Below are 15,721 nucleotides of genomic sequence, written 5' to 3' on the forward strand. Positions count from 1 at the left end.
TAATGGCTTATTTTAAATATATAACACGTGACATCGCGCCTTAGTAATATGCAATAACAAATTTATATCCTCCTAGAAAAGGGGTCGGTCCAAAACCATCTGACGTCCAATTCTAGCACCGCACTCGCTAATTGGGCAACATACACATGTTCCATAATGTTGTCTTAGATTTTCGCGATTATTACACATTGAAATAGAACTAGTTTTAACGGATTTAAATCGCGTATATTAATTATTTTTATCATTCCGACGTTTCGAGCACTTTACAGCGTTCGTGGTCACGGGTAGACATGTCTATTAATATACGCGATTTGAATCCGTTAAAACTAGTTTTATTTCACATGTTTCATACTTCCGTCTCGTTTAACAATATCACTGCAATGGATTGCGGGAGAGCGAGAGGAAAGATGTTACACATCACTGAAACTGTTTGATATGATTATAGAACTAGTTTTAACGGATTTAAATCGCGTATATTAATTATTTTTATCATCCCGACGTTTCGAGCACTTTACAGCGTTCGTGGTCACGTGTAGACATGTCTATTAATATACGCGATTTGAATCCGTTGAAACTAGTTTTATTTCACATGTTTCATACTTCTGTCTCGTTTAACAATGTCACTGCAACGGATTGCGGGAGAGCGAGAGGAGAGATGTTACGCATTACTGAACGGATTGCGGGAGAGCGAGAGGAGAGATGTTACGCATTACTGAACGGATTGCGGGAGAGCGAGAGGGGAGATGTTACGCATTACTGAACGTATAGCGGGAGAGCGAGAGGGAAGATGTTACACATGTCTAAAACTGTTTGGTAATATTGCAATGAGTGACGCTGGAGTGGTGGTTGTTCGCAGGCGTTCCGCGCGGCGCTGCGGCGGCTGACGCGCGGCGGCGTGGCGGGCGCGGGCGGCGGCGGCGGCGCGGCGCGCTTCGGGGCCGCGCGCCTGCTCGCCTCGCGCGCCGACAAGCGACATCTACTGCGCCAAGACGACTTGCTACAGCTGGTTAGTTGTTTACCTCACCGACACAAGTCCGACTTTAACGTTTCAGCTGCAGTATTACATCGCTCCTAACGATTAAATGTTAAAAACTTGGCGATATCTGAAATACTTTCAAATATTGACAATTATTATTCCAATCTTTATGTCTGGTTATTATGCAAAATGACGACGACCTGATGATATGACGACCTCCATGGTCGAGTGGCGTGTACACCGGTTTTCATGGGTACGCCACTCTGAGGTCCCGGATTCGATTCCCGGCCGAGTCGATGTAGATTACCATTAGTTTTCTATGTTGTCTTGGGTCTGGGTGTATGTGGTACCGTCGTTATTTCTGATTTTCATAACACAAGTGCTTCAGCTACTTACATTGGGATCAGAGTAATGTATGTGATGTTGTCTCATTGTCTCATATGCAAAAGTCACTTAATACAAGTCACTTAGTACAATATTTTACTTGGTGGTAGGGCTTTGTGCAAGCCCGTCGGGGTAGGTACCACCCACTCATCAGTTATTCTACCGCCAAATAACAGTACTCGGTATTGTTGTGTTCCGGTTTGAAGGGTGAGTGAGCCAGTGTGACAGGCACAAGGGACATAACATCTTAGTTCCCAAGGTTGGTGGCGCATTGACGATTTAAGGAATACTTAATATTTATTACAGCGTCATTGTCTATGGGTAATGGTGACCATATGCACGTCCGTCAAACTATACCATAAAAAAAAATACAAATTTATTTTTTGTAGGAATTTAATCAATCCGGGACGTTGACGAAGTGCAAGCCCCGTCGACTTTTGCTCCTGAACGACCTCGTGGTGTGCGTGTCGGTCGGGACCGGAGGCGACGACACCGAGCGCCTCGGGCTCAAGTGGGCGCACCCTGTGCAAGACGTTGAGGTTTTAGACACGGGGACTTCGCCCACATTGAGCAGAGTGCTTGCTCAAGGTACATTATTCTATTGCATTGTATAGTACGACACAACTTAGATGTCGCATCGGCAAAATTCGTAAAACCGATCACATCTGAATTAAGTACGCTATCCCAAATTATCAATATTTATTTCTCACGCGAATATGATCTTTGCACAAACGTAATAAGTTGTAATATCATATGACCTAATATATTCGTCAATTTGACGCTTCAATGTACATGCACTTGCTTTCTCTGACGTGTGAATCAATAGCGACGAATAGCGTCGAATGGCGCGATAGGGAGCTATTTCTATTGGTTGTGTAAATCGGCAGTAATCGGTTTTATTTTCATTCCATTGCATTTTCCGATGCTACATCTAATTTGTGTCTTACTATACTAAATCTCTATACATTATATTTTAATTATATAAGAAAGGTATTAATTTATAAATTGTTTCGTAAACCACAGGTATGAACCGCAGCGGAAGCCTTCGGTCCAGCTCGAGTATATGCAGCACGTCGACAGGCGACTCGCTCTGCAACGAGATGTCCACCCTCATGCACGACTACGAGACCGTGTCGAGGATGGCGGACCTCGCCGCGTCCCTCAAGACACCCTACCCGGAACTGGCGCCGGAGACCTTCAGATCACTGTTGCAGAGTATACAGCAAAGTATACAGGTTAGTTATATACCTTGTCTAATTCAAAATTATACGTAGGCTACCGAGAAAATGTGCCACTGAGTGGTCGCTACCGCGCATTCATGTTGGCGTCTCCAGGAATTTTAATGATTGCTTTTATCAATGCGCCACTTACCCTGGGAAATAAGTTATTATGTCCCTTGTACCTATAATTACACTGGCTCACTTGACCCTAATGGTGCTACTTGGCGGTAGAATATTTGATGAGTGGAGGTACGACTTGCCCAGATAGGTTTGCACACAGCTTTACCGCCGTGTTAATTGGAATATGTGTGGAATATTTTCATGGGTACGCCACTCTGAGGTCCCGGGTTCGATTCCCGGCCGAATCGATGTAGATTACCATTAGTTTTCTATGTTGTCTTGGGTCTGGGTGTTTGTGGTACCGTCGTTACTTCTGATTTCCATAACACAAGTGCGTCAGCTATTTTGATCAGATTGGGATCAGAGTAATGTATGTGATGTTGTCTCATATATATTTATTTATTTATATATTTATGTGAAATTTGTCCTAATATGTGTGTACTTCCTCCAGAAAAAGGACGACGAAATGGCCTGGGTGGACTCGTGCTGCCTGCAGCTGACGATCCGCGGGCGCGAGGACGCGGTGACGTTCCGCGCCACGGAGCCGGGCGCGCGCCGCGCCTGGGCCACCGAGCTGCGCCTCGCGCAGCTGGCGCAGGCGCGCGCCAACTGCCCCGCCTGGCGCGCGCCAACTGCCCCGCCGCACGCGCCGCACGCGCCGCAACACAAGATGCCGCTATTCGTCGCCGCCACGCCCGTCTACTCCTCCGCGCACCTCACAGAGGTTGGTCACGTGACCCGTTATCATAACTTGTATCCGTTTTAGTTGGAACCGACTTTTCAAGTTAGATAAGGCTCCACCTGGTCAATACCGTCTCCAACGAAGAAAAAAAATTCAATTGATATAACAAAGATCCACTAACGTTAAGTGTCACAAGTCTTCCATCACACATTATATGCCAATTTCTCGCTAATGCAAGATTGCAGTAAAGTTAATTAGAGGTGTTGTATTCCAGATAATTTTGGGTTTTTTAGTATCATCTTTCTATTTTATCTCCGATTTAGATTTTTTTGTAGTCAGTTTCAACAAACAAAAAGTCATCATCATTCCATCGTCATCGCGTCATAGTCCCCACTAAAACAGTAGTTTACTCGTGGCGCAGGTGCGGTGCGGCTGCTTCTACACGTCGTCCGGCAGCCCGCGCGGCGCCAGCATGCGGCGCGCGCGCTCGCTGCTGTGGCTGTGCACGGCCGGCAACGGCGGCAGCCACGTGGCCGTGCTCACGCACCGCGCCGCCAAGCTCAAGACGCTCGTCACGCTCGACCTGCCCGACACCAAGGTACCTGATAGCCACTATAACTATTATCAAACTACGTGGATGGCCGTTCTAGAAATTTGGTTGACACTCCGCATGCACTAAGAACTTTTACTGCTATATGTAAAAAACTTCAGTGTGATTTAAAAAAATGAGCCAATTCACTTAGTTTGCCCAATTTTTTTGTATAAACAGATGACAGACAAACAAATATGATCTCTGTTAATAAATGGTCACCACCACCCATAGAAATTGGCACTAAGAGCAATATTCACCATTTTATATTGAACCAATGCCCTATCAATCTTGGAAACTTCAATGTATGTGTCATATGCCTGCAATGACGCTGACTCAGTCACCCTTGAAGCAAGAACAACAATACCAAGTATTGCTTTTTGGTTGTAGATTATGTGGTGAGTAGGTAGGACCTGAACATTGTGCAAGCCATATGTACATATAATGTAAGCCGTATATACTACCCGCAAGTGGATGGTATAAAAACAAAGAATTATTATATATTGCAGGTAACGTCAATGGAGTACGCAAAAGGACTTCGACAAGTGAACACGCTGTGCGGCGACACAGTGTGGCTCGGCACTGAGGACAAGAAGATCATCATTTTCTCCGGCGTCGAACCGGAAAAGCAAGAGAAACTGACGGAAGTGACGACGGTTGCGACCGTTACGCAGATTCGGTATCACTGTGATTCTATGTTCGTGGGACTCTCGAATGGTAGAGTGTCAGTGTACAGAAGGAACCATGACGATACGTGGGCGCTGCAAGAGCCGCTTGCTATTGAACTCGGAGACAAACCCGTGCACTGCGTACTGCCCGTCGACGGCATCATCTACGCCACGTGTGCGCGCCGAGTGTTCGCTATCAACGCCCTCACCGCCGAGATCATACGTATTCTCGAGCTCAAGGGCGAAGGCGACCGCTCTGTTAAATATCTAGCCCACTCTGGAGTTGGACTCTGGTCGGCTTTCTCCGACTCGACTTATGTAAGCTTATACCACGCCGAAACGTTTGAACATTTGCAAAACATTGACATCGCTGCTGACGTGGCGAAAACTATCGGCGCTAGAGAGGGCAGTAAACCGGCGCATATATCGGCGCTACTTGCCGGACAGGGCCTCCTGTGGGTCGGGACGACTGCCGGCGTCAGCGTCACCGTGCCGCTTCCGAAACTAGAAGGCCTGCCGCTCATCGGCGGCCACATCGCCGTGTCGTATCACGCTCATGCGGGTCCGGTTACATTCCTACTGTCACTCACGCCCGAAACGCGCGAGGTGGATGTTAACATCGTCCGGCGAAACCTGTCGAACGCCCGCGCTCTCGCCGAAACCGTGCAGGAGTACAAAGAGGAGGAGAGTAAAGAGGAGAACGACAAGCACAAGCTCGAGAGGCGAATATCGGAAGAACTCAGTCCGTACAGACCGCAGCGAGTTCAGTCTGCGGTCATTCGGCGGAAGAAGCCGGGCGACGTGCGCCTCAGTAAGACACTGCCAAAATGCGCTAACTTAAACGCTTGCGATGTGTATGGACTATTCGGAGATCTCATGTTCGTAAAAGACTGCGTAGGAGAGGCTGACGTCAGTGGCTCGGGTGGCGAATCCCTCAGGCGGAGCGATCCGGAGCTGGCCGCGATTCCGTTCCGCGTTAGCACTCTGGACAGGCGGTTACGGATGAGGACGGGACGGCCGCGGAGTTTGGACCTATCAAGCTGGTCAGTTGACTCGCGAGCTTCGAGTCTGTGTACATCGTCCGGCAGCGAGGAGTCCATGGCACTACGCGGAGTCTCGCGAACGAGTTCGGGCGCGTCGGGGGCCGCTAATTTGGCGCCCATGGCCGCTTCGACGCCCGATTCATCTTCTGGTAAATCGAGTGCTTCCGAGCGATCGATATCGCGCAGCGATTCCGCTAATGCTGCGCCAGAATTGCGTTCTACGAGTAAAAGTGCAGGGCGAAGCCTACGAGGTGCTGATTATATTGTAGGCGACAGCTTGTCTCGACGGTCGGTGGTGACGGTGGTGGGTGGTCGAGGCTACGTCGACTGGCGGCAGACGGCTGACGCGGCAGAGCGTCCCACCCCCGCCGCCGACCCTAACCCCAAAGACGCGCATCTCATTCTATGGGAAATGCGATTGTAAAATAACTACGTGTGATCGGTCACACGAGGAATGTTAATTTAAGGATCAACGTTCATATCTACGATATGAATATACAATGTAAATAGCCCAGAGCATCTGTAATTATGTAAATGTCACTTGAAACGGCTCATAAATACAATTTATATATAGATTCGCTAATTGAAAGTTGTTAATTCCTTATAAGCTTTATTTATGCATCGATCCAACCTGAACTGGTGTAAATTGATAAAATGAATTATAAAACGAGAGAAATTGAATTTATAGTGTAAATGACGTGATAAGCTTTAAATTATTTTTGGATTATTGGGTCCTGTCTGTTTGCCGCTGTGCCCGATATTTACAATAGTTCGTATGGCTTACATTATGTGCAGGTGCATTATTATTGTGATTGTTTATTGTAATGTTATAAATTTTGAATGTTGTCCCATGAGCCCATGTTGAGAGCATTTTCGCTAGTTATAACTGTATGGCTATAAGCTTTTAGTACACCAGTCATGTACTTTTACCGAGTCGTAAAATTCTTCGCTTTCTTTATTGGTCGTATGTAGGGTGGTAAAGTTTAACTTCAGGCATTGTAATTTAATTTAATAATGAACCGCCATATTAACATAGATTAATTTTGTTAAATGTAATTATTAAAAATAATTGTAAAAATTATCGTTAATTTTGCTATTGTAATTTTATTTTTCTCGACTGGTTAATCGATTAGTTTAATGTATTTAAAAGGAAATCTAGTGGCCTTATTTCTCTAATGTAAATTTCCAGTGTTTGATTACGGCATTCGTTTAAGCTTTATTGTTAGACATAATTATGTCGCTTTAAGAATTAGACTGATTTAGCGTTAAAACGTATTATTAGTTGAATGTAAACAGTAAGCCGAATGTACGAAACTTCGAACGAAAATTATCGATAATTTAAGAATCTAACCAAATCAAGAGTATTGTATTACTAAATTGCCGAAAAAGTTTTTTTTTGTATATTAAATGTTGCACAATATTACAAAAGGTTGTTCAGTCACAAAGTGATTTTTGTTAAGAGTTTTAGCTTAGGCTTAAGCAATGCGATGTCCTCCAAGATACCGTTATCAAGTTTTCAATATTAAACAGTTGAACCTCACAATTTTATTACTGTTAGTCGTTATTTGCAATATTTGTTCTTGGTCAGTAGAACATATAGTATCGATCATATAATCCAAAGAAACACATTCAATTAGTTGACGGTTTTGTAAGAACTGATTTCGGTGATTATATTATATTTATTGACGAAATTGTATACAACAAAACTACGTGCCAAAATGTATATTACCGAAAATTATGTACAGTCAAAAACAAAAATATCTTATAAATTTAAATTACAAAATTTTAATTTTAATTTATACCTCTCAAATAAATTGATGTATTTAATTGCAATAAACGATCTTGATGCGGAAAGAATTATCTCGAATATTTTGTAACGCAAACCTCAATATTTTATTTATAAAAATGGTTCTTTACACTGAAAAACGTCACAACATTTATGTAATAAGGTGTAAATAAATTTTAAGTTTATATGTATACACCTGTACTTTGTGTTTTTATTTTTGTTTAAAAAAAACCTATAAAAACTCTTTTGATTTTTTATGAATATCAAACATTGAATACAGGCTTGTATCCTTATCTTGCGCAAGTCACAGACAACCTAGAAAGTTTATAAGTTTATTCCATTCCATCTTTAAAATGGCTTTTAGTGGATGCATCCACCGTGGCAGATTTTCTTCACACTTTGCAATGTCACTGCTGGTCTTATAAGTAAATACCACTTTGACTGATGAATGGGAATCAACTAGCCAAAAAGACACTTTTATACAAAATATCCTTACATACAATAAGGATGAACTTATTCACCGCGAATTATAATAAGACATTGTCTTAAGCCCCCACATGATATTAAAAAGATTTAATAAAACGCCAGCGTATGTTAATTTTATTTATTGTTAGATAACTTTGATTGGATGGGGTTCTGTAACTGTCCTCAAGGTATACCTGAAATAATAATTATAAATTAAAAAATAATGATTACATTACAAGAGAAAATATTAAATCTAAGCTACGTACGATTTCGGCGCTTGCATTCTCGGAGAGCCTCATTAAAAGCTTCACATTCTTGCAAATTGTCGCGGCTTGAAGCGCACTGCAAGAATTGAGCTATTTCATAAGCACATGGTCCGCTAGGTTCCGTACCCAGTTGGTAATTACTTGGAAGTGAACGTTCCACCTCTTCTCGCCGCCGACCAGTAAATAAGCTTGAAATGGCTTCTCCTGCTAAGTGTCCCTGCGAACGTCATATATAAAAATATTTAATAACAACTACTATAATACATTTACTATTTGAAATTAATTTAAATTATATTAATTCATTTAATATTTGAAATTCCATTGCTGGAATAAAGGATGCCAACAACAACATCTTAGACCTTAATTGGTTTGTATTGGTGAAATTATTGTTATTGTTTTAACACGTTCAGTGCCAGCGACACGCCTAGTAACTTTATAAATATAGTCTAGAATTTTTATAATATTTTGAATAAAATAAATTATAATTTAAAAGCCTTTCTATTTAACATTGGTTGTACCAAAAAGCTTTGTTATAATTAAATTTATAGAAAAAGGTACTGACCATGGTGGTACCAACAGTGACGCCACCTGCCACGGCCGCTGCGTCTCTAAACACCGAACGCCGTGGCATTGGTGTTACAAATACTGTAGGGGGGCGCGATGGTGCATGTTGGTCTGCTCTAGAGTATCTAGAGCGACTACAGAAACAATTAAAATATTAATGATGACTTAAAAGTAGGTACTCCAATTTATTTTCAACTCAATGATGGGCTATGTAATTATATTACACTCATAGTTAAATACTGGCATTTTTATTTGTACCTTAAATTAACTAAAACTGTGAAGTTAGCAAAAGTATGTTTCATAAATATTATATACTAGTGACCCGGCTTTGCTCGGGTGCAATACTGATACTTAATATACTACAGATTTTTACGTCATCAAATTAAAGAACAGAATAATTAAGTGTTTCTTTACTGTATTGTCAATGTATTATAAACAAAAAACTTCCTCTTGAATCACTATCGATTTAAAAAAAAAACGCATCAAAATCCGTTACGTAGCTTTAAATCTTTTAAAAGCATAGGATATAAGGATATCAAAGGGATGTAGGGACAGGGAAAGCGACTTTGTTTTAAACTATGTAGTGATATAAATTGGGTTTCTAGAAGATGGGTAAACTTGATATTAATAAGAGCAGAAGAATGACATTATGTTTATTAAAATCAAACGCATTCGTTTTTCCAAATAATAAATGCAACTCTGGTTAAAAATAAGCATATTTAACATCAAACGGAAAAAGAAATATTTTATTCTATCAACAAACTATGGGCCTTCAGTGATGCATGATACCAGGTAATAGTTTAGTCAATCCTGGTATATGCATACATAATTCATTATATATGCAGGTTCAATGCATCACAGCTACAGCTATTTTATTATAAATGTTCATATGTTTATGGGTTGAGGTATCTCATATTTTCTCTGAAGGTCACACATTACATAAACAAAATATAAAAACAACCTTATCAAGATTTGGACTTATATCAAGAATTAAAAAAAAGAGGACATGCATTAACTTATTCATTTGTTTATAGGGAAAATATGTGATATTTTATATAAAGATTTTAATAAAAAGATGAAATAAAACAAACTCTGTTTTCTACTCTATTTTATTTATAATTTAAAAGTAACTAACAATATTAAAAATAATATAGGGATAGATACTCCGTGATCTATATTGTCAATTTATTAAAAAGATAATGACTAAAATTTGCTATAAATAACAAAAATTATTACTCCAAGGAAATTTACATATAATAATTGCTAGGTAGGTGCCTCGAATTATTATTTAAATGGAACATCTTAAACTTGAGGTAGACTTTATGACAGGTATATGATTTAACCCAGCTTTTATAAAACCAGGCAAGAGAATTATGAAATCCAAAAATCATTGTGTTTTTAAAGATTTTGAGGCACCTTAAGTATTCAATTAGATACGATTGGTGATTTTGCACTGACGCAGAGCCTCATTGAACCCTTCACAAAGGGACAGATCATGTTGCTGTTGAGCACATTCAATGAACTGCTTGATTTCCCAAGCGCAAGGGCCCTGCGGTTGCTGCTGCTGGCCGTAATTAGGCTGGGCAGGTGCAGCTTGCTGCTGCTGCTGTGCTGGCTCACTGCTGCTACCTCCACTAAACATACCAGTTATAGCACTACCAGCCATGTGACCCTGAAATGCAAAAATAAATAATTAAGTTTACCCTGTTTTCATTTCCAATATAACGGCAACACTGTGTAATATACGACTTATATGTACATAAACTGATTACTTTTAGGCTCTGCATCTTAGCAAAAACTAGTCTTCTTCAGAAACAGAAGAACAAACCAACAATTACACATTTCACTGAATATTATTATATTTATTACCAGCTGTGCGTGGTGTGACCTTGTCCACATTTGAATTTAACAAAAAAAAATTATTGTCGCCTAAGTTACTCCTTATTATATCAGTTAACTGCCAGTGAAAGTTCCGTCAAAATCGGTCAAGGCATACCAGAGATTAGCTGGACCAAGCAGACTGACAGACAAGAATTGTAAAAAAATGTTATTTTAGTATATGCACCATTTATACATACATAATAAGCACTGTGTAAAAAAAAAGGAAAGCTTTTTTAATAATATAAACTCTCCAATTTTATTATATGTATAGATTTTTGTATGTATTTGACTTGCACTCTGCAGTAAGCACCTAACATAACATTATTAAGTATTGCCACAGCAATCAAACATGTTCATAATCATTTGTTAAAAATAATTATGAATAAAAATGTTACCTAAAATTGCATCATCAGACCCAATTGTAAACAAGGGACTTTTTAGGAATTGGATTAACTATCATATTTAGCAATATTAGTCGTATTTTATAGTTATTCTTAATGAACAAGAGCCTTATAAAAAAATTTATTGGGTTAAAATCTTTAAAAAATATTTCAGAAGGGCTACAGTAATCAATAATAAGTCATCACTCAATATTCACCATAACAATTTATTCTTGTAAGAAAAGGAAAAAACATCAAACATTGTAATGCAAAAATATTTCTTGTCTGAACTCATCACCAGAATAACAATAAAAGTTACACATACATAACACAAAAGCACAAAATCATCAATATAATTTCTGCAGTTACTGGTAAATATTTACGATTAGGGAATTAATTGATTGAATATGATGCGTGATGATAAAAATATTACGCAAATCATGTTTACATGCAGTAATGCCAATGTCAAGACGACATCAAAACACGTGATCACTATTGGAATATCGCCAAACAAAGAATAATAGTAAATTCCTACAATAGGCATTTCTGGAAATTGTCACCATATATTGCGCAATGACTGTGCGTTAAATGTTATTTCCAAATGATTAACGAGTAAAAATCATATTTCAGTTACATAACACAGTACGTACCACTGCAGATCCTACAGCAACACCTCCAGCGGTGGCTGCCATTTGGCCAAACAAAGAAGGCTGCTGAGGCTGAGCGACAGCAGGAGCGGGTGTTGATGGTGGAGCATGAGCTGGTACATTGCTTGGTGGCGGCGCAGCTCTAAAAATTTTTATCGAGAGGTTATATCACGCTTTGATTCATTATAAAACAAATGTAACCAATTACCGAAAACAGATATTTACCTTCGCTGTGGCGCCGGTGGTGGGCTCGCAGAACGTCCTCGTCGAGGCATTTTCAATTAATATTCACTTAAAACAATTGCAATATTTTTGCAGAATACAACGCTGTCGATATCACGAACTTCAACTGATTACTGAATCAGAAATCTTTCTTATGACAGTGACAGTTTATCAATGACTTCGCTATAGTGTTCTAGAAACTATAGAATGTTTAAATTTAGAATCGTCGGTCTTTGTCACTTTTTCATAAAAGGAAAAGAGACAGAAAATATCTGTTACACGCTTACCAACGTCAAAAGCTTAAAATAATTGAATGATATTCTATTTTATAAATAATAAAGAATTTATTATGATAGAATTTTAGAATATATATATGTTTAATTTTTGTGAACTATAAATAACTACAGTATATTAAATTTAATTACCTGCTGCTTTTACTACGGCCGGGCATATTTGTATATTTATTACTAATTTAATTTAAATTCATATTGGTTACTGCAACTTTTGTCACGAATGATATAATTTGTCATAATATTTTATTTTTCTAAAAAAACATTAGCCAGCCAATTTAAAATATAATTTATAATATTGTTAAGAGTAAACAATAAGGTTTTAAGCAATCTGATACAAAATAATCTATTTTTAATTTACTACGTATAAAAATTAACAAAATCAAATTGACACTTAGTAAATAAAGTTAACAGTTTGTTTACCTGTGTATGTAATATTTTTTTTATGTGATAGGTGGCAAACGAGCTCACCTGACGGAAAGTGACTACCACCGCCCATGGACATCTACAACACCAGGGGGCTTGCAGGTGCGTTGGCGGCCTTTAAGAAAGGAGTACGCTCTTTTCTTGAAGGTTCCCATGTCGCATCGGTTCGGAAAAACCCCCGGCGAAAGCGTGTTTCACAAAGTGGTTGTGCGATGCAGAAAATGTCTAAGAAATCGCGTTGTTGTGGATTTTCGGACATCAATGTGGTGGTGGTGAAAAAATTTTATTCTTCAAATATCATAAACTCACAATTAAAAATTATGAGTTTAATTTATTTTTAGTTCTTATTTTTTACAGAACAAAAAAAAATTTTAAAACTTTAACATTTGTTTTTTTACTTTATATGCGTAAATCAGAGCGTATTAAATATAAGGTTGGCGCGAGTTTGTTGTACGCTAATGTCACTAGCGTAGGAAGCATGGTATTATTTTCATTCAATCAAATCAATTCAGTCGCCGGTTCACTCTCCATTCTATTCAGTCAACTGTCAAGACAGTTCACGAATCACGTTCAGTTAATTTCTCACCGCGTGACTACTACTGTCTCTATTTGAAACTTTACATTTATCGGTATATTTTAATATATTTTTCAGTGAAAATGGGATTTACTGAAGCCGGTCAAAATATGAATGCATTTATTTTGGCTGGAATAACTGTTGTCTTGTGTGTAATATTACACTTTATTTACAAGACCATCTTCGGCAATACGACGAGTGAAGTACAAAATCATGAAGCGGAGAACATAACAGGTAGAATACAAATATTCTTTAAACTATTAATGTATAATAAAAAGTGGTTATATTTTCTAACAAATTATAATTAGCAGAATATTTATCGTTTTATAAAACACGAGGAATTTTGCCGCAAAAAGCTATAAGCTCGTGGTGAACGAGCGGTTAAGTTCACGCGTGATAGATACTGTTACAATAATTCCGCTATCAAAAACAATTCATGTTTTATATTTCAAATAGAATCATAGTAAAATTTATTCTAGCATTTACTGCTAAATAAGTTTTATATTTTTAATGCGCACCATATTAATTCATTTATGGAGTAAAAAGTAATTTAAATGTATAAATCTCTTATACGCGATTTTCCTTTCGACATTATAGCTAATATAAATTATAGCTAAAATAAATAAATTTTTAAAAACAAAAACTTTAAAATAAACACAATGTCATAGATGTTTACCAAGTTGCATTTTTATTTGAGTTCATATCAATGACAGAAAACAACTGCACAAATAACATATTAATGGCAATTATAAGTATATAAATAAACCATTGTTACAAATAAGACTTCAGTTTGGCATTGTGGGAAATGTGGTATGTATATTATTTAAACATAATAATTGGCCTTAGTTAACAATATTCAGTTTGATTCAGTAAGTTAAATATTATTAGTAATACTAAATGACATGCTATTTACTATCTAATATATTACCTGATCATCCTCTTACCGAAGATGTTAAGATATGGATTAATTCTAAATTTAAAAATTTGAAATGCAATTTAAGGGATAATAATGATGGATAATATTGTTCTTCATTTACAAGACTATTATAGATATCAGTATAGTTTTTTTTTTTTATAATGCATGTGTTGACATTTACTTTTGCTTTGCGATATTAGGCATAAAGTTTTTACATAAATATTTACAAGAAAAATTTAAAATAAAGAGGTATTGTTTACATCCAATTTCTAAAATTTTTCATAAACATAAACTATATTTATATATTAGTATTGACTATTTTTACTACTATAACTTATAAGGACAATAATTAAAAGAAACACCTTATTAAATCAAGCATATTAATAAAAATTAACAGCAAGTATTTACTTATAGGGCTAGTTTAAGTAAGAATTTTAGTTATTAATGTAACAATAATACTGAAACTTCTTCTCGCTAAAAAAAAAGTTCAAAACATTTTTAAATATTTTTCAGTTATTTTTTTTTATTGATTTATAAATATTGAGATGCTTTATTTTTATAAAACAAACATTGCAACATGCATCATACTCTAAATAATCGATTGTGTTATTTTGTGTCCAGCAAAATCTTCTAGCATGCACTATTAGTGGGAATCACTCTGCACAAATACAATGTTCGTTTGGTACGGGTACGCCATTTCTACACTGCATTGTGTCACTCATATTCCTAGCTTTTGTTAGCGCCGTTTTTAACCGGGCCGTGTTTATAAATCGAACTAAAAATAACTTTTTTTTTTTTAATTTCCTCGATGTTATTACCTCTAGGAATAAAATGAAGTTATTAGACATCTGTTTTCTTATTTTAATTTTTACACTTACTCTTTGCCCTTTTAATAACTAATGAAGTTTTTAAAAACAAAGCGAATTGTGAAAAACGTGTGAACGTAATATATTTTAAGTTACGTTTCTATTGTCAGAATAAAATCACGTTTTGTCAGTATTAAAAAACATCGATTTTATAACGACCAGTAATTATAAAAAAGGAAGAGTCACTTGTTCATTTTCTCTATAGATTTCTCTACAATTCAAATGATATCTGACATTAAATTGCAAAACCGAGCCGGCAGATAAGTTAACGGTAGTGAAGTGAAAGTAAATTTGAAACAGTCTACATCGCCGCCAAACCACAAACACAACAGTGAAACGGAGAGAGGCATTTTTCTTTTTAGCACTTTTGTAACATAACAATATAAAAAATAGTATCCCGGACGCTACCTTGTATGTTTTAGATCCTCACGAAAGCTTATTTACGCAATTTTAAAGAGCCTGGTTAACTGATAACTATTAGTATAAAGATTCTTCTCAGCCGTAACTTCTGGCCGTTGGGTCGTGATCATGGATCGTCTCATATGCTGATTGTTTTGCGAGATATTTTCATCTACTCTACTCTAAACACTATATACTTTAGAATTAATAAAATATCGAGAATTTACTATCGTAAATAACGATTGGTAATTACTAAATGTGTAATATGACGATAATTTGCATTGGAAAGTTTTTATCGATCATGATTTTCCATTATCGATCTTAATCTCAATCATAATAATAGTTCCAATTTTACCG

The 15,721-nt window shown here is 37.4% G+C and overlaps 4 protein-coding genes across 12 annotated transcripts in view; 2 read left to right on the top strand and 2 right to left on the bottom strand.

The window, feature by feature from the left end:
* LOC124534049 (rho guanine nucleotide exchange factor 10) overlaps positions 1-7,669 on the top strand; it is a 37,549-nt gene extending 29,880 nt beyond the window's left edge. For all 8 annotated transcript variants that reach the window (XM_047109694.1, XM_047109695.1, XM_047109698.1 and 5 more), the window contains 6 exons: positions 857-1,006; positions 1,750-1,948; positions 2,384-2,595; positions 3,152-3,424; positions 3,804-3,980; positions 4,481-7,669. In XM_047109694.1, coding sequence (XP_046965650.1) covers positions 857-1,006; positions 1,750-1,948; positions 2,384-2,595; positions 3,152-3,424; positions 3,804-3,980; positions 4,481-6,106 — 2,637 coding nt within the window. In that variant the 3' untranslated portion in view covers positions 6,107-7,669. The remainder of the gene's footprint in view (positions 1-856; positions 1,007-1,749; positions 1,949-2,383; positions 2,596-3,151; positions 3,425-3,803; positions 3,981-4,480) is intronic.
* A 432-nt stretch (positions 7,670-8,101) lies between these two features.
* LOC124534464 (coiled-coil-helix-coiled-coil-helix domain-containing protein 10, mitochondrial-like) lies at positions 8,102-12,626 on the bottom strand. Its single transcript, XM_047110356.1, has 4 exons — positions 12,319-12,626; positions 8,762-8,897; positions 8,200-8,416; positions 8,102-8,127 (listed from the first exon to the last, which is right to left on the bottom strand). The coding sequence occupies exons 1-4, from the start codon at positions 12,342-12,344 to the stop codon at positions 8,117-8,119; spliced, it is 390 nt and encodes a 129-aa protein (XP_046966312.1). The 5' UTR covers positions 12,345-12,626; the 3' UTR covers positions 8,102-8,116.
* Positions 9,857-12,077, bottom strand: LOC124534463 (coiled-coil-helix-coiled-coil-helix domain-containing protein 10, mitochondrial). The gene is made up of 3 exons (XM_047110355.1): positions 11,897-12,077; positions 11,675-11,813; positions 9,857-10,435 (listed from the first exon to the last, which is right to left on the bottom strand). The coding sequence occupies exons 1-3, from the start codon at positions 11,944-11,946 to the stop codon at positions 10,193-10,195; spliced, it is 432 nt and encodes a 143-aa protein (XP_046966311.1). The 5' UTR covers positions 11,947-12,077; the 3' UTR covers positions 9,857-10,192.
* Positions 12,627-13,095: 469 nt separating the features above from the next.
* Positions 13,096-15,721, top strand: part of LOC124534462 (transducin beta-like protein 2) — a 73,129-nt gene continuing 70,503 nt past the window's right edge. The window contains exon 1 of one of the 2 annotated variants that reach the window (XM_047110353.1): positions 13,096-13,417. In XM_047110353.1, the coding sequence (XP_046966309.1) occupies positions 13,267-13,417 (151 nt within the window). In that variant the 5' untranslated portion in view covers positions 13,096-13,266. The remainder of the gene's footprint in view (positions 13,418-15,721) is intronic. The other variant, XM_047110352.1, reaches the window with a different exon arrangement.

This window comes from Vanessa cardui, chromosome 12, assembly GCF_905220365.1.
Source record: "Vanessa cardui chromosome 12, ilVanCard2.1, whole genome shotgun sequence".
Lineage (NCBI taxonomy): Eukaryota > Metazoa > Arthropoda > Insecta > Lepidoptera > Nymphalidae > Vanessa > Vanessa cardui.